The sequence below is a fragment of the Vanacampus margaritifer genome, chromosome 15, assembly GCF_051991255.1.
Source record: "Vanacampus margaritifer isolate UIUO_Vmar chromosome 15, RoL_Vmar_1.0, whole genome shotgun sequence".
NCBI lineage: Eukaryota > Metazoa > Chordata > Actinopteri > Syngnathiformes > Syngnathidae > Vanacampus > Vanacampus margaritifer.
In genome coordinates this window covers 19,318,818-19,339,491 of record NC_135446.1, presented here as the reverse complement: position 1 = coordinate 19,339,491, position 20,674 = coordinate 19,318,818, and the positions used below count along the sequence as shown (strand labels likewise).

General features: G+C 39.2%; 2 protein-coding genes across 3 annotated transcripts; one reads left to right on the top strand and one right to left on the bottom strand.

Moving 5' to 3' along the window:
• Positions 1-1,577: 1,577 nt before the first annotated feature.
• gnai1 (guanine nucleotide binding protein (G protein), alpha inhibiting activity polypeptide 1) lies at positions 1,578-13,536 on the bottom strand. The gene is made up of 9 exons (XM_077543493.1): positions 13,091-13,536; positions 10,605-10,647; positions 9,275-9,416; positions 8,920-9,077; positions 5,747-5,875; positions 4,218-4,347; positions 3,983-4,136; positions 2,944-3,170; positions 1,578-2,191 (listed from the first exon to the last, which is right to left on the bottom strand). Exons 1-8 carry the CDS (start codon positions 13,206-13,208, stop codon positions 2,980-2,982), a joined length of 1,065 nt encoding a protein of 354 aa, XP_077399619.1. The 5' UTR covers positions 13,209-13,536; the 3' UTR covers positions 1,578-2,191; positions 2,944-2,979.
• A 1,483-nt stretch (positions 13,537-15,019) lies between these two features.
• cd36 (CD36 molecule (CD36 blood group)) lies at positions 15,020-20,495 on the top strand. Of its 2 annotated transcripts, XM_077543492.1 has the most exons (12): positions 15,020-15,579; positions 15,743-15,903; positions 15,976-16,120; positions 17,839-17,994; positions 18,903-18,994; positions 19,062-19,111; positions 19,184-19,253; positions 19,323-19,510; positions 19,575-19,693; positions 20,039-20,112; positions 20,184-20,238; positions 20,312-20,495. In XM_077543492.1, exons 1-12 carry the CDS (start codon positions 15,457-15,459, stop codon positions 20,483-20,485), a joined length of 1,407 nt encoding a protein of 468 aa, XP_077399618.1. In that variant the 5' UTR covers positions 15,020-15,456; the 3' UTR covers positions 20,486-20,495. The 2 variants fall into 2 exon arrangements, with proteins under 2 accessions (XP_077399618.1, XP_077399617.1); XM_077543491.1 differs by having other exon boundaries at positions 20,184-20,495.
• The last annotated feature ends 179 nt before the right edge of the window (positions 20,496-20,674 follow it).

Here is a 20,674-nt window from a genome sequence, read left to right as displayed (position 1 = left end):
TCCCTGTTGCCATGGTGCTAAGAATCAATGACATCACAGCCAGTGTGTGTGTGTGTGTGCAGGGTGGATGAAAGTGGGAATTTGAGCGCAAGACGGGAAAAAAAAAAAAAAGACAAAAGGCCGCCTGACGCTTTTTTTTTTTATCATGTGATAGCACGTCATCACACCACACTCTATTTTTTGGTTGTGTTTTGTTTTTGTCAGTTCAAGTCTTTTTGGTCTATTTTTTTTGTGCAAGGCTCAAGCAGACAATAGTTAATGTGGTCTCATCAGGGCTGGACTGGCCATCTGGCACACAAGGCGGATGCCCGGTGGGCCGGCCTCTTTTAGGGCTAATGTAGTGCTTTTTAATTATTTTATTATTATGATTGGCCCACAATTTAGAAGGACCAGTCCATTAATCAAAACTGCCAGGGTCGATTTATTTATTTATTTTTTTGCCAGACCAGCCCTGTCTCAGACATGCCCCATGTCTTGCAATCCAAGATTCAAACAAGTCCCCTGTGGTATAAGTCTCAAGGCAGCTATCAGATCTCATAGTCAAGACCGTAATAGTTCAAAGGTCTTAGGATCCAATACTCAAGTTTTATGGTCCAAGATTCAGTAATATAATCTTAAGGCTCAAGCAGGTGGTCCAGGCCTCTAATAGATCTTAGATCTTCAGGTTCACGACTCAAGCAGATCCCAGGTATTACCATTCAAGACTCTGGTAGATCACAAGATTTTTGGGTACAAGACTAAAGCCGTTCCCAGGTTTTATGGTCCAAGGCACAAGCTGGGACGAGTTCATGTGGTTTTAAAATTTGAAGAAGTCCCAGATAAACTGTTTTTTTGGTTTCAAGATGAACTGATTATGCAATTCAAATCCCAAACAGGGAGCAACGTCACGTGGCTCAAGTGGGCCCCAGGTTAATTGTTTCCTTGCAAGTCACTGGGTCAGGGTCAAAGTCTTAAGTCATGTCAGGTTAGGTGGTCTAATTCGCGAGCTGGCCCCGGGTCCAAGCTGTGAGCAGGTTCAAGGTCATATCTCTCAAGCCAACTGCTTTGGATGTTGAATTGAAAATAGAAGGCACTTAGGTGATAACAGCAGATGTCTTCTAAAAGAGTCCAGACCTCCTGCCTGCAAACCCGACTCGTGGCGTCTGTGCCCTTGGGAAGAATGTGAGCCTGGCGTCCCACAGGGCTCCTGCTCGTGCTGATAAGATTTATTTTTTTTTTTATCTGGGCCCCGGAGAATGTGATGACCCGAGAGGAGACAGTCAGCAGAAAGCCGCAACAGCATGAAAATAAAGGCGCCATTGTTGTACTTGTTTACACAAAATGGAGGCCGCGAGTATGCATGATTTACCTGAAATCCACATCCGGGAAGTCCTCTTTGAGACTTAACTGGAAGCAGAAGTCTCAGGTGTCAACATTTCCATTTACTCACGCATTAGCATTGCTCGGAAATGGACGATCTCAGCAATCAGGGCCATCTTGAATCAAACAGCCTTTCAAAAAAAAAAAAAAAACGTTCACGTCATGAAGCAAGATGATGAAGATAAGTTGCCGTGAGTTGAAAGAAACCAGATTGCCTGTAAACTGTTTTCCAGTTTTTTTTTTTATTATCAAAATAAGGGAGATGAGTCTAGAAAGGTTCAGTGATGTACAATATCCCTCCTCGCAGGGGAAATGCCGAGCTACTGTGGCAGAAACTCCGCCATTTTATGTGCTCGCCCGTTTCCGAGGGAAAGAAACCAAAATGGCTGCGCGCTCCCATTCCTCGCAAAAAACAGTCAAATGTACAAGAAAATGTGCCACGCCCTAACGGGGATGGATTTTTTTTTTTTACAGCGTTTAAAAAACAGAACCCCTGAATCTGAATGTAACAATGTTGAAGGTGGGGGAATGTGTGTGTGTGTGGGGGGGGGCTACACGTCGACCACCATTTTCCAGCAAAAAAAAGTTCATTGACTGTATTTTTCTCCAAAAAGTAAAAAAAAAAAAAAAAAAAAAGGGGAAAAAAGTCAAAGTCTGCCATTTTGACGATTCAACAAACATCCGACACAAAATGTCCCGAGACAAAAACATAAATAAAGCTGTTGAAAGTGGCATTACTGTACAGCGCGGGGGAGGGGGGGTTTGCTGGGGTGGGGGGAATCAGGGAACGCCGTCGCCCTGCTCCGTTGGTGTTCCTCCACCAACATGCAACCTGAGGACAACAAACAAACATAGAATTAAAACGATTAAAATGAGGGGGGGGGGGGGGGTTGTAAAAATAAATAATTAATAAAATATTAATATAATTTATATTTTTATTATATGACAAAGCTGTTGGATCATTATGCAAAAATTATTTTACTAGGAAATTAAACTGTAAAATGGGGGGGGGGGGAATTCAAAGAGTATTACTTTGACATTTTATGGGAAAAAATTGCGTCATTACAGTTGCAATTTGTAAAAATTAAAATGTAAAACTACAACATTCATTCAATAGCGAAGAAAGAAAACATAACTACAAAAAGTTTTTACAAGAATAAAATCATATGAAGAAAAATATTAATAATAAAAAACAAATAGAATATAAAAATTAAAATTTACAAGAATAAAATCTATACAAAATGTAATAAAAATTGTGTCAAAATATTAGTGGTCATTAAATTTAAAAGAAAATAAGTAATAATTTACCGAGTACAAAACTGTGCTGACAAAAAAGAAGAAAAATATAAAAATTGGGAAAACAGAAACAAAGAACATTAAAAAAAAAACAAAAAACAGATTTGACCCTTGGGGGCGACCCCAAATTTCAAATCGATGTAAATTTTTCTCAGTAAAAAGTAAATCCGCAAACTGTTATTCCCTAACCGAAATCCATCTCAGTGTCGTCTCTTGGGTAATTTGTCTCCGAGTCGCCATTGTATCTTGCCGTTCAATTGTTGTCACGTCATTGTCGGCGTAGCTCACCCAGAAGAAAAATGTGACGCTGGCGGCCGACGGCCCTCAGAAGAGGCCGCAGTCTTTCAGGTTGTTCTTGATGATGACGTCGGTGACGGCGTCGAAGACAAACTGCACGTTTTTGGTGTCAGTGGCGCAGGTGAAATGCGTGTAGATCTCCTTGGTGTCCTTGCGTTTGTTCAGGTCCTCGAACTGACACTGGATGTACGCCGCCGCCTCCTCGTACGTGTTGGAGCCTGCCGCGCAAGGAAGCAGGAAGCAATCCTCTTTGCCGTTAATATTCAAACAAAATGCAACTATTATAATATCATTTTTTGGGCTAAAGAATGACTAGCACAGTGGTTGTTAATTTTAAATTCATATTTTAAATTAATACATTTTTCTCAGACTATTTTGACTTTTTTTGTTGAATGTTTTCCTTGGAATATGCTTTATTTTTTTTGCCATAAAATTACAAGGCTTTTATTAATATTCAGATTTTATTTTCATTAAATTAACCAATTTTTTTTGTGAAACTGCAAATGTATGGCGTCTTTTTACTTTTGTAAAATTCTAATTTTCTCACAAGTCTGTTTCATTGAATCCCATCCATCCAATTTTTCTCAAAATATTCCCATTATCTTAATTTAATGTAAGTTTTGTTAAATTCAAAAATGTTCTTGTGATAAATTACGACATTCATTTTATAATATTCTCATTTTGTCTTTATTATTGTGATATTCTGAATGTTTTCCTTCCGTAAATTACATATTGTTTTGTATTACTGACTTCAATTATATTAGATTAGGACATTTTTATCGGAATCATCCAATTTTATTTTCACAAAATGCTAGTAAAAAATAACTATGTTGCCTTTCAACTTTATCCCACAAAACATGTGTTTGTAAAAGATTTGGACTTTTATCTTGACTTTCTCATAACATTAGAATTCTTTTTTGCTAAAGATATGACTTATGTTCATAACATCTGAAGAGGACTTTGGGCACGCCGTTACAGAATTTGCCAGGATCCATTTGCGGTTTCCCTCAACTAATGAGTGGATTCGAACCTGCATACTCCGGATAGCAGATGGTGAGCGGACTCTTCTTGATCTTCTCCTCAAACAGGTCCTTCTTGTTGAGGAAGAGGATGATGGACGTGTCCGTGAACCACTTGTTGTTGCAGATGCTGTCGAAGAGCTTCATGCTCTCGTGCATTCGGTTCTGAGGGAAGATGTCCAAAAAATTTTTTCCCCCCACACTTTTTATTTCTTGTGCGAGCGGCCGAGGGTCCGAACCACATACCATCTCCTCGTCCTCGGCCAGCACCAGGTCGTAGTCGCTGAGGGCCACGCAGAAGATGATGGCCGTCACGCCCTCGAAGCAGTGGATCCACTTTTTGCGCTCGGACCGCTGGCCGCCGACATCGAACATTCTGGAAGCGAAGACAACATTCGTGAGGGGAGGTTAGACACTCGTTAATAACGCAATGCATTATTAGGAAACAAAATCTTTCAAGACATTTGAGAAAACAGTAAAAAATATTTTAAAAAAAATCTAAAAACAAATTTAAAAAAATACAAAGTAAATATAATGCTCATAGGATACTGCATAATTCATTGGGCTATTTTAATATTGATATTTTATTACAGATCCTGAACTCCCACACCCATGAAAAAAGCCAAAGAAATTACTACTAAAAACTGAATTTAAATATATTATATAACTTATTTCAAAATAAGACGTATGTCCTTGGACATTAATATATATATTTTTTAAGCTTGTATTACAAAAATCTGTCAGACATTCTTATACTAATATATATATATATATACAGTATATATATATATATATATATACATACATACATATATATATACACACACATATTTAATTAACAATAACTTTTAAATATTTGTATTTCATTTATTTCCCACCTTTTTCGTTGGAACAAAAATTACAAACAAAATAAATAAAACAAAATATGCCATATTTATGTAGAAATAGAAATTTATTTAGTGTGTAAAAAAAGAAAAAAAAAGAAAAAGTATCCTTGAGGTTAATAATAGTTTTATTTTTTATTAAACAATTAATATGAAAAATATTTAATTAACAATAACTTTTAAATATTTGTATTTCATTTATTTCCCACCTTTTTCGTTGGAACAAAAATTACAAACAAAATAAATAAAACAAAATATGCCATATTTATGTAGAAATAGAAATTTATTTAGTGTGTAAAAAAAGAAAAAAAAGAAAAAGTATCCTTGAGGTTAATAATAGTTTTATTTTTTATTAAACAATTAATATGAAAAATATTTAATTAACAATAACTTTTAAATAATTGTATTTCATTTATTTCCCACCGTTTTCGTTGGAACAAAAATTACAAACAAAATAAATAATATTAAAAAAAAACTAAGAATAATAAACAAAAATAAATTCAACAAAATACCATTGTGGAAAAATACATGTTCAGTCAACTTTCGTCAAGTCTTACATAATTATGTGTTGGACATTTTCTACATCGAGATTAAAAATAAAATCAATAATAAATTATTTATAATATTAAAGTACTTATTAAAAATATTTTTAAAAAAAATCAAGTTGAATAAAATTAAATGGAGGATTTTCATGGTGCATTTTACGCATTTAAAAAAATAATTAAATTTTGGGCAACTGCAGTGACATCACGGGCCAACCACTTCCCGTCTCCGTCCACGAGCAGACCACAAATGAGTCACGGCAAACTGATTAAAGTGTGTCGACATGCAAACACAAAAGGAGCCAATGAGTCACAAACAGGAAGAAGATAATGGCGGCGCTCTCCTCACTTGAAGTGGAGATCTTTGAAGGTGAAGTGCGTCTCCACGATGCCGGTGGTCTTGACGCGGGTCCGCAGCACGTCCTGCTGCGTGGGGATGTACGTGCCCTGCGAGATCCGGTCCAGGTCGTTCAGGTAGCTGTTGGGACGCTGCGGCATTGAGTCTCACGCGCCTTCCAACGCGTCATCACTAATCAATGCCGTATTAAAGGCAAAGTCAAGTCCACCCCAACTAATCGAGACACAATGTTGCGCAAAATCCACCCGTTTTTATGCATCCCAATAGGCGTCCATTTTGCCACTTCCGGGCGACTGAAAATGACATCACAGTGCCAAAGGACTCCGATTGCGAACGCCACACAACCAAAACTCAGAAAACAGCCGAACCGTAAATGGTCGTTACCTGAGCCCTGCGCAGCCGTGATGTCATTTTTAGTTGACAGCAGGTGGCAAAATGGCCGCCCCCTGAGATGGACAAAAAACGGCTGGATTTTGCTGAACATTTCACATTCCACAAACGCAATATTAACCAAAATGCCTTGTTTAGATTAGTATAGTGTAAAGAATATTTTTGACTTGACTTCCCTTTTAAGGATAAAATACATTTTTAAAAAACACAACAAATATCTATCCACAAAAATATTTGTATTTACGTCTATTTTATTTAATAAAATGTATTTATTCTTGTTTAATATTTTATTTTAATTATTTGGTACCCTTTTATAAAAAATGCACATTTGTAGAATTTATAGTAAATGTTTTCTTTATCTCTTTACAATAAAATTCAACTATAGAAAAAAAATGCTTATATAATACATAAATATTTGTGCACGTTATAATTTATTTCATTAATTTCTTTGATTTGGTACCCTTTTGTGGTGGCATCACAAAAACATTTTTTTTTAAATTTAAGATGCTTAATTTGGTGTTTTTTGTGCTACTGCCAAAACAAAAGTATTTAATCTTTTATTTTGCAAATTATATATTTTATTTTTTTGATACCACCACAACAATACATTCCATTTTTTTGTTTTTGTGTGAACGCACATAAATATTTTGCTTTTTTTTTTTATTGCTTGATACCACAAAAAATATATATATTGTACAGCTTTTATTTTTTGTGAATTAAAAATAGTATCCATCGTAAAAATATTTACAATATATTTTTAGGGATGGGCGATATCAGCCTTATTTGAAGGTATCGTACTTCCGCCGATACAATCAGGAACTAGAAATTAGATGGAATAGAAATTTGGCAGTTAATCTCATGCAATTTTAAAATTGCTCTAAAATTCTCTCTCAATGTTCTTTTGAAAGTACAAGTGGTATCGGTACTCAGCGGTATCAGTGACTACTCAAGAGTTGGGTATCGTACCGACATTGGTCTGAAACAAACTGGTCTCAAACATCCCTAGTTTTTGTTTAAAAATATATTTTGTTTTTTAAATACTTAATAACACAACATCCTCATTTATTTATATTCTATTTTTAGTTCTACTTTAGTGACAACTTCATGGTATTTGCTTTATGTCATGGCAAAAACAAACAAACGAGTCTGACTGATGACGTCAATGTTGATTGCACAACAGTGTGTGTGTGTGTGTGTGGGGGGGGGGGGGGGGGGGGGGCGCACACAAGCTGCGCTTTGTTGGAAAAATGCTCTGGCACAACATTCAAGTAAGTGGAAGGCGCTTGCGCAACAGCCGGAACGTCGCCTGAAGGCAGTCGGCCACGCACGGAGGTAAGGCTCTTAATGTTGCCGTGCCTTTCGCTTGTCCCAAAGTGGCCGCAGTTATTAGCCACCGCTAATAATGTTAGCATCTGCTAGTTAAAGACTTGTTGTCCATGCCATTGAGATCTCACTTGCCATATTGTTTGCAGTTATGATGAGCTGAATCTTTTTCTAGGTCGATTTAAATGAGGAAATAAAAAAAAAGTTGTTTTAAAATATTTTAGTCCACAAACATAGGACAATATGTATGTATTTACTATTTTATTGTAATTTGCATATTTGTCTTTTCATAAATTTACAGCATATGAGCAAGATTCCGAATATTTTGCTTAAATGGTGGCATTTTCCCTATGAATTCCGACTATTATGAAATACTCTACTTTATTTTCATAAAAATTAAGAGATTTTCTCAGCATTCAGACTTTAAACCTTAAAAATAATACGTTTTTTATTGTAGTATTTTAATTTTATTGTTGTTACATTACGTTTTGTTTTTTCAAATTTTGGATGGAAAAATTTGTGTTTATTGTAATATTCCATTTTATTTTTGTAAAATTGTAATGATAAAAAACAAAAAAGTTGTTATACGCTGAAAATGTCAAAATATTTAGAAAACCGTCAAATTACATTTCTGACTTTCTATTGAATTTATATTCACGAGTTATTTATCATAGTTCTTTGACTTTTGATTACATTTTTTACATGAATTCACTCCCAGCCATTTTCGCTGAAGCAACCCCCTTTGCTCCTTGCCTGTTTTACTAGATTAGAGTCTCTTCTTTCATTAGGAAAAAGAAGTATATTTGTAACCGTTTGCATTTTGCAGCAATTACCATTAGAATATTGCTAAGTTTCATCAATATTCACATTCCTGGTGAAAACAAAGTTAAAAAAAGATTGATTCTTAAGATTATTGCCTGGCTGATCTCTTATACTCTGCTGGACGTTTTTTTTGGCGATGACTACCATTGCTTTAAGCAATGTCAGAAGCTGTCATAGCCTTCTGTAAAAAAAAAAAAACGCATAAAAAAAATTGGGAGAGTGAAGGTCAAAATATTAAAAACGTATAAATACGTCATTGGGTTTGAATGAGTTAAGATCGTATTTCTGTTAAAAAAAAATAATGCATGAGATTTCTATTACACTTTTCTGGACGCTTCACAATGGATATATTATTCATTCACATTCACGCTGGTGGCGGTAAACTACTTTCCTCATAATAATTGACTTTATTAGTATAAAAACAAAATTATTATATTCTTATGTCATTTTCATTTATTTAAATAAATTTATTTATTTATTTACCTGTTATATTCTGCATGTATTTTCTTAAATGTATCTTGAAATGTCCAACTTGGGGAACATATTTTTTTTTTTTACCATTTTGGTATAACATTTGTTGAACGCAATAAAAAATGTATTTCTTAGTGGGTACAAGGACTGCGACTCACTATGCGGCCGAGTCGTTGAGCTGGTACTCGCGCGAGCGTCCGAAGCAGGCCTGGACGCCGCCGTCCCGCCACAGCCGCTTGATGACGCCGGCCAACTCTGCGGTCATGAAGCCCTCCTCGGCGGATCCCGCCAGCACGAAGAGCTGTCGCGCGTCATCCTGGCCGTGGGTGGGAAATGGCAGAGTTTGGATGCTAAAGCAGCTTGTGCGTCTATCGTGGACAACCGGCGGCATCCATTGCACGTCATCCGGCATCCAGCAAAGAGCAGCCTGTCACTCAAGCTGCTCCACTGACAGACTGAGCAAATCCTACTGGCGCAATAACGTATTTGTCTGATGGGGAAACGGCGACTCACGGCTCTGGCGGCGTCGCCAAAGTCGATCTTGAGGCGACCCATGGCTCTGATGATGGCGATGATGGACTGGATGGTGTTGCTGTAGACCACCGCCTTGTACTGCTTGCACTCCTCCTCCGAGTAGCCCGCCTCGTGGATGATCCTGGCCGGCAAGCGGAAGGATTTTGATTACAAAAATATTTGAATAAATCAGAGTGGCCCTTGAACTAGACAAGTGTGAAATAAATGATATATATATAAAAAAAAATTAAAAGTTGGGACCAAAATATATATTTTTATTTAAATAGGCTTCATTCACTTTGTTATTCATGGTTTTGATTCATTCTTTATCCAATTATATTCTTTGTAGATATTTAAATATTCTTATTACAGTAATTTCTGGACTACAAGGCGCACCTGACTATAAGGCGCGCTAGCTAAATTTGGGGCAATACTTGAGTTTGTTGCACATAAAATTCCACCTGGCTGTAAGCCACAGGTGTTTTAATGTTAGCGCACCGGGTTCCCGCCACTTTCTTTTCCATAATGAGGGTGCAAATTGTCTCGCTCTCGTCCCGTCTCTCCGACTGTATTTGGCTTCACTTGGGTTCTGTTTTGCTCTGCTTGATGCTCTTGCGCTTCCTTTACTTGTGATCTAATGTGATCTTTGTATTGGCCGCAGGGTCGAATGCAAGTGAAAAAAGTAGCGGCTTATAGTCCAGGAATTACTGTAATATAAGATGTCATTCATCGGGCACTCAAAAGCTATTCATATTCGCTACACATTGATCTGGATACTTAAATCTTATTTTCTTATGCAGCATATATTTAACAGATTTTATTCGTTTTACGTGTACATTTACATCATACTGTTTTTAAATGTTTGTTTGTATATATTTAAAATGGATATTTATATAGAGCATGCATGGACTTTCTATTGAGATTATTGGTATTTTTTATTTGTCTTTATTTATTAAAAATTATTTTATATCTACAAAATATTCAGATATTTGAACATTAGAAAATTTTACTTTATTAAATTGACAAATAAAAATGTAAATATATATTCCTCTATATACTTTTTTTTTTTTTTTTACATTTAACTAGGTACCCAATGTTTTTATTACGACATTTACATTTTAATCAAACATTCATATTTATTTATATGATCTAAGTTATTTTCGCACTTTATGTCTATTCATCTATTTCAAAGCTCTCAGCGTGAGTTCAACACCACAGCAAACTAAAAACACAGCTCGATCTTCCCCCCAAAAGTCAGTTCCACATCTCTATTTTGAAATATGTATCATGCAGTATATAAAATTTGTGCGCTGGTGCGAAATGGACTCACTTCATCTGCTTGACGATGGTGCTCTTGCCCGACTCGCCGGCACCTGCGGAAGAGCGACGCACGCCACAGCTTTATTACACCTTCAATAATTCATCAGGCCTGCCTGGCCGGCTCGCCTTCGCCGGCGAGGGTTTCAGCAAGCCTCGCGTGGAGCAAAAAAAAAAAAAAAAAAAAAACGACACGATGGCGTCAAACCGCAACGGGAGATTCAGCCACGGGGTCTGAGGCGGTGCAAAGCGGGTCAGGTGACGGGGGGAGGATTTAAGGTGCAATTTGTTTGGAGCAAATAAACCAAAGGCGTTTGCTGTGTTGCTTGGAGTCCAGCAAACAGGATTTGACATCTCGCACGCAGCTTGTGGTACGCAAACAAAGAGGAGCAGGAAATTGCCATTTCAACAACTCATCTCAAAAACAAACAAAATGTGGTTGTGTTGTTGTGTGACATGTTAATAATTCATGCCACCAATTTGCTTTAGTATTACTATTGTTAATGATGCACTGATATTCTGCCTTTGCTTTCATGTAATAGCATTTTCTTAATATATTTCTGCATAATTAAAAAAAAAATTTTTTTCTTGCAAATAGCCCAACTTTTTTTTGTAAAATCATGCAATTTTTCCCCAAAAGTCTGATTTGTTTTAATATTCCAATTTTATTGTCATTCAGTTTATTGCAATGGTTTTTTTTTTATATTGAACTCTGCTTTCATAAAATTGTGTTTTTCTATATCAAAACTACATATTTTTTCTGTTTTTATTTTTGTTCAATTTCTGTTTAATTAATAGTCTATGAGCATGTATAAAAAAAAAATAATAATTTGACATAGGCTGCGACCCTATTGGAGTGTTGAAAAAGTGGAGACGAGGGGGTAGTTTTTGAAAATTGTGACACCCATATGGTGCAACACAACCAATACAAATAATGACTTTTTTGATTCAAAATTTTCCGTAAAATTACATTTCTCTTAATATTCTAAAAGTGTTTTGATAAAATTACACATTTTACCTACATTCATCATTTTTGACTGCATACCCATTCCGAACGAACAAACAGCACCTCCGCTGGTCACGACCAAGTACTGCTGTATTATTAATCACAGCCTGTATGAACCAGAGTTCAAATTTGGAAAAGGAATTGAGACCCAAATTGGAATCTAACTGTACTGATTCAGATTTCATTATAGGAGAAATGTTATTTCCAAATGCCAATTATTGACTACTGTAGTTTAAATTTGAAGTTTTGGACAGAAAATGCTTTAAATGACGTACCAATCGGATGCTTTACAGCTAATTTAGCGAAGAAAATGGCGGCGAAGTACATGGAATAGAGCACCAAACTGTATGGTTTCCACGGAGCTTTTTACATTTTTAATGCTTTACTTCTCTGCTTACGTTTTTTTGGCTTTCTCCCGGCCTCGCCTCACACATGCAGTAACCCGAACAGGCCCGCCAGTGTTACCTGGTTACGCGTTGGACGGAATCCACAACCTGGCAGCTTGCCGCTCCAGCTATTGTAACTAAAACAGCTGTAGTGCAAATTCCCAGCAAACAGAACAAAGAATCCCATGTGACATGATGAAAACCTTCACCTGCTTTTGCCACAAACTTGACGTGACACGCCACCGGGCATGTTGCATCTGGCCCCCCTCTGCAACTGAGGAATGCGCTAAAATATGTACGCCTATTGCTGTAAAATTAAATAATTAGCACTCAGGAGTCAGGTGTTAATTCTTGTCATTGATCTTGGGTTCAATGATGTCCTGGTAACCCACATACTGCATGTGTGTATGTCAACATTTGCCTAAGCATGGAAAAGTTCCTCACCTCAGGTCTGTGTTTACAAGAATAACAGTGTTGCTTGTCACTGTGTGTAAAAACATTTTGTTTTTATTTTTTATCTTCATCATAAGGACGTCATAAAAAAAAATCATGAAAGGAGGACATCGTGGTATTTAATCATGCCACTATGTGGTCATGTGACTTTTAAAGGAATGCAATTTCCGAGAATTGTCTTGGCGTGAAGTTGACACGAGGATAGCCTTGTTAAGGGAAGGAAGCTATTATTATCATAGATATTAATTCTTTGGTTTTGGAGCGTTTTTTTTAATGGCAGATTTGGTTGGACGTGTTGGCAAAGTATTCTGACATTTGTGAATGTATAAGACCACAAATCTCTTGTTTTAGGTCATTAATATTCAATTAACGTCGACTAATGTTGAATTGATATTTAAAAAACAAATAATGACGTGGAAAATCTTTTGAGAATAGTTTTTTTTTTTTTTTTTTTACTCGAAATACTGCGAAACGTTGCGTTCACGGACCAAAGTTAAGTCGTGGAAGTAGGCGGTGACACAGCACAAAAGTAACCGGAAAAAGGCACTCGCCGCGGACCGACATGAAGGCTGGGCGTCGACCACAACTCACCCTCCGCCCTGTGGCTAGCGAGCCCCCCCACCCCACTCCACCCCAAGCCGCCTCGCCTCTTACCCAGCAGCAGCAGCTTGACCTCCCGCGCCGCTTTCTCGCCGTCGTCCCTCAGGTTCCTGTCGATCATTTTGCTCCGCTCCACCGCCGCCTTGTCCTCGGTGCTCAGCGTGCAGCCCATCCTCGACCGACTAAAATGTCTTCACTAAACCCACATGAAATGGTTAAAATGTTCTCCCCCTGCCAACTAACACACGCCCTTAAAAAAAAAAGGAAAAAAAGAAGAAAAAAGGGGAGGAGGGGGAGTCGCACAGTCGATGTCTTCCGAAGCTGAAAGTGGACCTTTCCACCCAAAAAGAAGGTCGTTCGTACTACCGCCGAGGTGCTGGGCAGGTCGTATCCGAGATGGGTGCTAAATTGACGGGTTCGAAATGCCTGGGTGGTGCCTCTCACACCCACTGGTGCTCCGCTCCATTCGTTGCAGCGGCAGCAGTTGAAATGCCTGCTGGAGGAGGAGTCACCATTCACCAAGCACATCGGACAGACACGACACACTTCCGAGTTTTTTCTTCAGAATAAAATACAACATTAGTGCACCGAGCATTTCCACGCATTATTCTTGAAACACGTCTTAAGAGTTTTAAATTAGTTGAGATGAACTTTATAGTTTAAGATGATTCATCCATCTGTACCGCTTATCCTCAAATATAATTATTTTTTTAATAGCTTTTATGTTGAAGTACGAAGATAAACTGTGACGGGAAACGATTTAACTTGCTAGCCTGTAACTTTACACATACACAATTAACAATAAATAAATCATTATAATAATCACAATTATGAGTTTTATATTGCACATTATACATACAAACGATAAGAATGTTTTAAGTTGCTTGACTGATGAGAGGTTTATTTGTTCTTAAAAATATGAAAACACAGCGCCATTTATTTCATTACACATACAGTTCTATTGCACTGACTACACACATGCACATTTCATAATGCATGTGCATTATCGCGATATCTGGGAAGGACCATAATATACATACTCTATATGTTCCCATGGGAACAAAGCCTGCAAGCAGTGACAGCGGCAGACCCCGTCCCCCCCTGCCTGCTCGTTCATCCGTACATTAGTCATTGTTTGTGGTTTAAATAATTCAACCGCTGGGACAAAGTCGAGCGCAAGCCTCCACAGTCAACAGTGCGTCCAAAGGTTGCTGGTGTGACGAGAAGTCCCAGCTGTGAGAAAGGTGTGCTTTTTTTTCTTTTCTTTTTTTTTGTGTGGTTGTGGTGGTGGTTGGGAATGCAGGAGTGGTGACCGTCTTGTGACAGATTGCTAAAAGCAAGATGTCATGCAAACAGTTACATGAATTACAAAACCGCATCCCGTTTCGGATGAATTGGGAGAACTGGTTTACTGTATTCACAGCAGGCATCAGCTTCGGAGTTAATATTGCCATTAAAACAGCACGAGTTGAAAAGAACATGTAGTGTATACAGTACATATTTGGTAGGCAACCGCATGCGTGAAAACTCACCAATTTTTGCAACACTGCCTGAAAAGTAAAAAAAAAGAAAAAAAGACACCGCTTAACACAAAATTGGACGGGTCTATCATAACAGGACACAGGGACCCATTCCCGAAACTGACCAAGAAGTCACCGTTCTTAGTAGACATTTTGGGCCAATCCCAAATTTCCAGGGTTTGTATTTTGGCAAACTTCCACTAGAAAATTGGTACAAATGCGACCCAATCAGTAACAGATATACTAGAGCGATCCACTAAGTATCCATTGACTTCTTGTTTACTAATTAGTAACAATAAACACAACATGACAGAGAGGATCCACAGTGTCCACCATTTAGCAGTGACTGACGCTGCCCTCCAGTGGTCAAAAGAGAGCATACATGCCCATTTGTCAAATTCTGGCACCAACGCATGAACCACCATCCAAATCATATTTGACGTCACATTGTGGAGCTAATCAAACCGCGCTTCCAGACAAGCCACAAGCTGACAAACAGATACGCTCTATGGAGAAAAAAAAGAAAAAGTGAACGTGGGGATTTTTGTTTTTGGTCCCAGTTCTCAGCGTTTACACAAAAACAAAAGCATAAAAGCAGGAGGGATTTGAAGGAGTCTTATTAGATGCATGGAACGTTGCACGTGAGTTGTATGGACCTTTCTTCGGGAACTGCTCATCAACCTTTGGACTGGTTATCACCTGCTCAGATAGTGCCGTATGATACCTGCCTCTTAACGGACTCGACATTAAACCCTGGCTGACCTCAAAGAAGCATTGTTGTAGGGAAGGTGTGCACCTTCTACCTGGCATCATCCACGCCGACGCTGAAGCCTGCGACAGGCGGCGCATACAAAAGGCAGAGACGTTGCAAACGAGCGGTCGGGGCATACGCGGAGAGAAATGGGCTGCTGTACCAAGAGGTGCGGTCTCATCACCGGAGCCGTCATCGGGGCGGCGGTGGCCCTGCTGGGGGGCATCCTGATCCCGGTGGGGAATATGCTAATTGAGGAAACGGTCTTACAGGTACGTGGTGCCATGCGGAGATCAAGGCGAAATCGATCCGGCTCCGAGGAGTTGATGGTCTGTGATTTGACGAGGCGGTGACAAATATTTTTTTTAGCAACCATCTGTGCATCACTTTGGTTAAAAATAGTCTTGTCTTGTCGGGGCGTGTGCGGGGATCAAGGAGGCTTTGATCGCACCCGGAACGCCGGCGTACGAGAACTGGTTGTCGCCGGGGGGAGCAGTCCACAGACAGTTCTGGTTCTTCAACGTGCAAAACGCCAGGGAGGTGGTGGAGGAAGGTGCCACTCCGGTGGTAGTGGAGACGGGACCTTACACCTACTTGTAAGCTTTGATTCCCCAACCCTGCCTTTTATTACTGACCTCTCACACACACTGACGACGAAACTCTCTCAGGACCAGATATTTACCCAAAGCGCACGTCAACTTCAACCCCAACGACACGGTCTCCTACCTGCTTCCGCTGGGTGCCATCTTTGAGCCGTCCTTGTCGGTAGGACCGGAGGAGGACATCATCACCTCTCTCAACTTGGCAGTGGCGGTGAGTGAGAGCCGCGCAACTGTGCTGCGATAAGTTACCCCGAGAGCATAAGACTAGTTAGCCGTACCCCTTGTAGAGGCCAAATCCAACATCACTAATCATCTCCATACCATAATGAGGCAAACTCAAATTATCATCTACCAACCTTTACCGTAGTACAAATTATCATTCCTATCTTATCGAAGCAAAACCTACCCCCAAATGATCCCATAAGATGCTTAACCAAGCTTAATTAATCAGCCCTCGACATTAACCATAACCAAAATAATCATCTTTATCTTTATAGAGGGCAATCAAACCTGGTTTATGATTCCTGCCCGTGAGAAAGCATAAACTCATGCCTATCCGTGATAGAGCATAATCCTAGTCGACACTCTCAAACTGTCTTTATACTCTCAAAATGTTGTTGTTTTTTGTCGCAAAGAAATTTAGAACATTTGATTGCAACACTGAACAAAGCCTGCTTGCAAGCCTGCGCCGCTCAGTGAGATACGGGCTTAACGAATGCTGATTACGCATCACGGTTCTTTCAAGGTCGCAGTCATTCCTTAACGTTCTCTAAACAGTCTTAATGGTTTCCTAAACGGTTTTAATGGTCATTCTTGTGGCAAGGAAATTTTGAACATGTTCAAACTTTTCTTGTGACGCGAAAGACGATTAAGACGGTTTAGAGAACCATTACCACAGTTTTGAGAACGTTTAATAAATGCTATTGGGAACGTATTGTCACAAGAGAAGTTTGAACATGTTCAACATTTGATTGCAACAGTGAAGAAGCAAAAATCGCTACGTGCGCACACCCTCACAAGCCCACGCGGCTCAGTGAGATACGGTCTGAACGAATTCTGATTTCGCGTCAGGGTTCTTTCAGTGTTGCAGTGTTTCCTAAGCGTTCTCTAAACAGTCTTAATTGGTTTCCTTAACAGTCTTAATGGTCATTGTTGTGGCAAGGGAACATTTTAAAACGTCTTGCGACAAGAAAGACCATTAAGACTGTTTAGAGAACCTTTAAGACAGTTTTGAGAACGTTTAAGAAACGCTATTGGGAACGTATTGTCTCAAGGGAAGTTTGAACATGTTCAAACTTTTCTTGCGACAAAAAAACCCATTAAGACTGTTTAGAGAACCATTAAGACGGTTTTGAGAACGTTTAGGAAACGTTACTGAGAATGTATTGTTGTAAGAGAAGTTTGAACATGTTCAAAATTTCCTTGCAACAAGAAAGAACATTAAGACTGTTTAGGAACCCATTAAGACTGTTTCGAGAATGTTTAGGAAATGCTGCAACCTTGAATGAAGCCAGACAAACCCTGATGTGAAATCAACATTCACTAGCAAACATTTATCAGTGGGATACAGACTTAACCAGAAAAATCATCCCCTACCCTTAACTCGAATCCAAATAATCTTCCATATCCCAACACAAATCTAACCTTGACCTAAGCAACGGAAGGCGTTACCTAACCTGACCAAAATTCGAACCCTCCAGGCTAAATGATAACAAAAAGTGCTGGTGCATCGCGGCGACGTGGAACATTACGTCATTCCTGGCAGTCAACCTTACTGATAAGAGTTTTAATTTGAGTGTCAACATGTCTGATCCCAATCTATTCTCTAATCAAATCATTACGCTTCTTATAAAAAAAAGAAAGTGCTCTTATCTCCTTTGTGTGTACCTAAAAAGAAAATATGAACATGTTTGTTTTTGTGTGTATCAGGGGGCGTATTCATTGATTCCCAAAGCGCTGCATCCCCTACTGGAAACCATGATCAAAAGCAGCAACTCGTCCTTGTTCCAGCGTCGCAGTGTCAGGGAGCTGCTGTGGGGCTACAAGGATCCGATGTTGAAAGCCACCGTGGGCCTTTTCGCACCAGTGAGTCGTACAGCTCACGACAGCCACACTAAATGACACGAAACCAAAGTTTGTCATCGTATATTTGGCTTGTATTATTGTACCCTACCCCGTCCCCCACCCAACACCCCCCAATACTTGTGTCAAATAGTTTTGCATTTAAGTGTAATATATCTTCTAATATTGTTATATTAATATTAGCATTTTTTTTAGATCGTTTTTATGTTTTTTAACATTTCATATTTTTTTCAATTTTTTTTTTTTTTAGTACATTCTGTATATCTTTTTCTGTAATCTTTAGGTAACACACGTAGCATCACTTATTTTGGTATTTTTTGTGGGATAGTTAAACTTATTGTAAAATATTCTGTATTTTATTTCTAAAATAGATTGTGAAATCCCTATTGGTCATCCCAGTATTTCTCAATCTTTTGGATTGAATACTTTTCAAATATTTATACATCTATATATTTTTAATATCGTTGCAATTTTCTCTAACATAATGGGGTTTTTTTTCGTTTTAATTTAAATATTGTTGTAATATTTTGGGATTTCTCATCCAAATATTTATTGTATTTTTCTAAATTTCAAATATAATTGCATTCGTTCTAATATTTAATATTTTTTTTGCTGATTGTCTTACTACCTTGTAATATTTTTGTTTTTACTAATATATTTAGTCAAATAATTGAATATTTTATAATGTATTAATAATATTTTTCAGTTAATATTGTTTCCCAGTATGTCAGCATTTGCATATATTTTATCAATTTGAGACATTTCTTTAAATTGGATCACTTTTAGCATTTAGCATCGACTGCGCAGCCGTACCTAATGTTTTGCCTCCACCAATCCCAGACGTATTTCTTTAAGCATTTTTGCTGTCTGCAATCATGAGAGGAAATGTTCATCCTCCCCCCCCCCCCCAGTACAACGGCACCTTTGACGGCTACTACACAGTCTACACAGGCGCGGGTGACATCAACAAAGTGGGCGTGATCGACAAGTGGCGAGGGTCCAGGTGAGCGTGGACAAAATCGACAAGCTGATGATAAGAGTCTTCAAGGAGCTTCCTGTTTTCTTTTTAGGAGCCTGCAGTTCTGGGACGACAAGTACTGCAACATGATCAACGGGACGGGTGAGGCTCTCAGGGTGCGGAAAAAAAAAAACGTCGTCAGCATTCTCATTGGACTTGACCTCCCTTTTCCAGATGGTTCTAACTTTGCCCCCTTTGTGGACGCGACAAAGCCGATCTTTTTCTTTTCGTCGGACATCTGCAGGTGATTTAAGTCCCTCGGCAACTATCTCAAAGACCACTAGAGGTCACTGCAGTCCCGCGTGTCCCACAGGTCGGTGTCCGCAAACTTCCAGCATTCCGTGGACCTTAAGGAGATCCCGGTGTACCGCTTCGGACTGCTGCCGTCCACCTTAGCCTCGCCGGTGGACAACCCCGACAATCACTGCTACTGCCGGGACCCCAAGACCACCAAGAACTGCACCATGGCAGGAGTGCTGGACATCAGTTCCTGTCAAAACGGTAAGTCGGGACAATCGGTCCGTCTCTTTAGCCAGGTTGTCACCCGTCTGGTTTTTCTCCACAGGACAGCCCATCTACATTTCCTTGCCACACTTTCTTCATGGTACTCCGTCCCTGCATAAGGCCATAAAGGGGCTCAACCCTATTGAGGAGCATCATAAGACCTACCTGGACGTGGAACCCGTAAGACTTCTGCTTGAGAACTATTGTCCCATCTTAGAAAGCTTAAAGGTTAAAAATGTTAACAACCAAGATCTTTTGCTCCAGTTATGTTAAAAGCAATTGTTACTGAAGTATAGATTACATTTTCCAGGCATGATTTTGTGGAAATGGTACCGGTATGTACCCAAGTCCCCCCAGTGACATGCTATCATATTTCTAAATATACAGTAGCCCCTTTCACACAGCCAGTCAAAATGAAGGGAACCCACAAACTACACCTCATGCTGAAAGGCACAGAGGGATAAATAAATACAATTGTGTGAAAGGGGCAACTGGTTTGTACCTTTTGTATTTTCTTCCTACCAGATAACAGGAATCACCCTCGGGTTCGCCAAGAGAATCCAAGTCAACATGATGTTCGGACCATCCAAAGTCATCACGTAAGTCGCATTTTTGTACGTTTTAGCCTTGGCGCCTTTGACTTGACTAGCGGCGCTCTGTTTGCGCGCAGGGTACTGAAGAAAATCAACGAAAGCATCATTTTCCCTCTGGTCTGGATGAATGAGGTAACAACACCGATGCCGGCGCACGCAATCGTTTTGGCTTTTTTTCGTTACGCGTCCGACGAATTGTTTTCAGACGGCGCAACTGGACGACGAGTCTGCGAGCTTGCTGAAGGGGGCGCTGGTGGACCGGATCAAGATGTTGGATGTGATCCAGAAGGTCCTGCTCGGCTCGGGCCTGGCCGTCTTCGCCTTTTGCCTGGTCGTGTACGCCGCCATTGGGTGCAACAATAAGTCGGAAACGGTCTGATGCTGCTGTTTTGATACGGACTTATTATTTATAATGCCCCCCCCCCCCCCCACTCCCCGGTCCCTGTGATATTCATACTGTGATTTTTGTAAAGGTTCAAACTTGTGTCACTTTAATTCAATCAATCAGGGATTCAGGGCCTTCTTTAAGTGCAATCCGATAAGCTATTTCAATGCTACATGACGTGCT

What these genes read in the sequence shown, in the direction of transcription:
- gnai1 (XM_077543493.1), bottom strand. Translation starts at nt 13,208, where the DNA reads ATGGGCTGCACGCTGAGCACCGAGGACAAGGCGGCGGTGGAGCGGAGC. An exon ending in CTCAACGACTCGGCCGCATA is followed by an intron (nt 5,876 to 8,919) that starts GTGAGTCGCAGT and finishes GCGTCCCAACAG; the next exon opens with CTACCTGAACGACCTGGACC. An exon ending in CTGCTATCCGGAGTATGCAG is followed by an intron (nt 3,171 to 3,982) that starts GTTCGAATCCAC and finishes CTTGCGCGGCAG; the next exon opens with GCTCCAACACGTACGAGGAG.
- cd36 (XM_077543491.1), top strand. Translation starts at nt 15,457, where the DNA reads ATGGGCTGCTGTACCAAGAGGTGCGGTCTCATCACCGGAGCCGTCATC. An exon ending in CATCAGTTCCTGTCAAAACG is followed by an intron (nt 19,511 to 19,574) that starts GTAAGTCGGGAC and finishes TTTTCTCCACAG; the next exon opens with GACAGCCCATCTACATTTCC. An exon ending in GGACCATCCAAAGTCATCAC is followed by an intron (nt 20,113 to 20,183) that starts GTAAGTCGCATT and finishes GTTTGCGCGCAG; the next exon opens with GGTACTGAAGAAAATCAACG.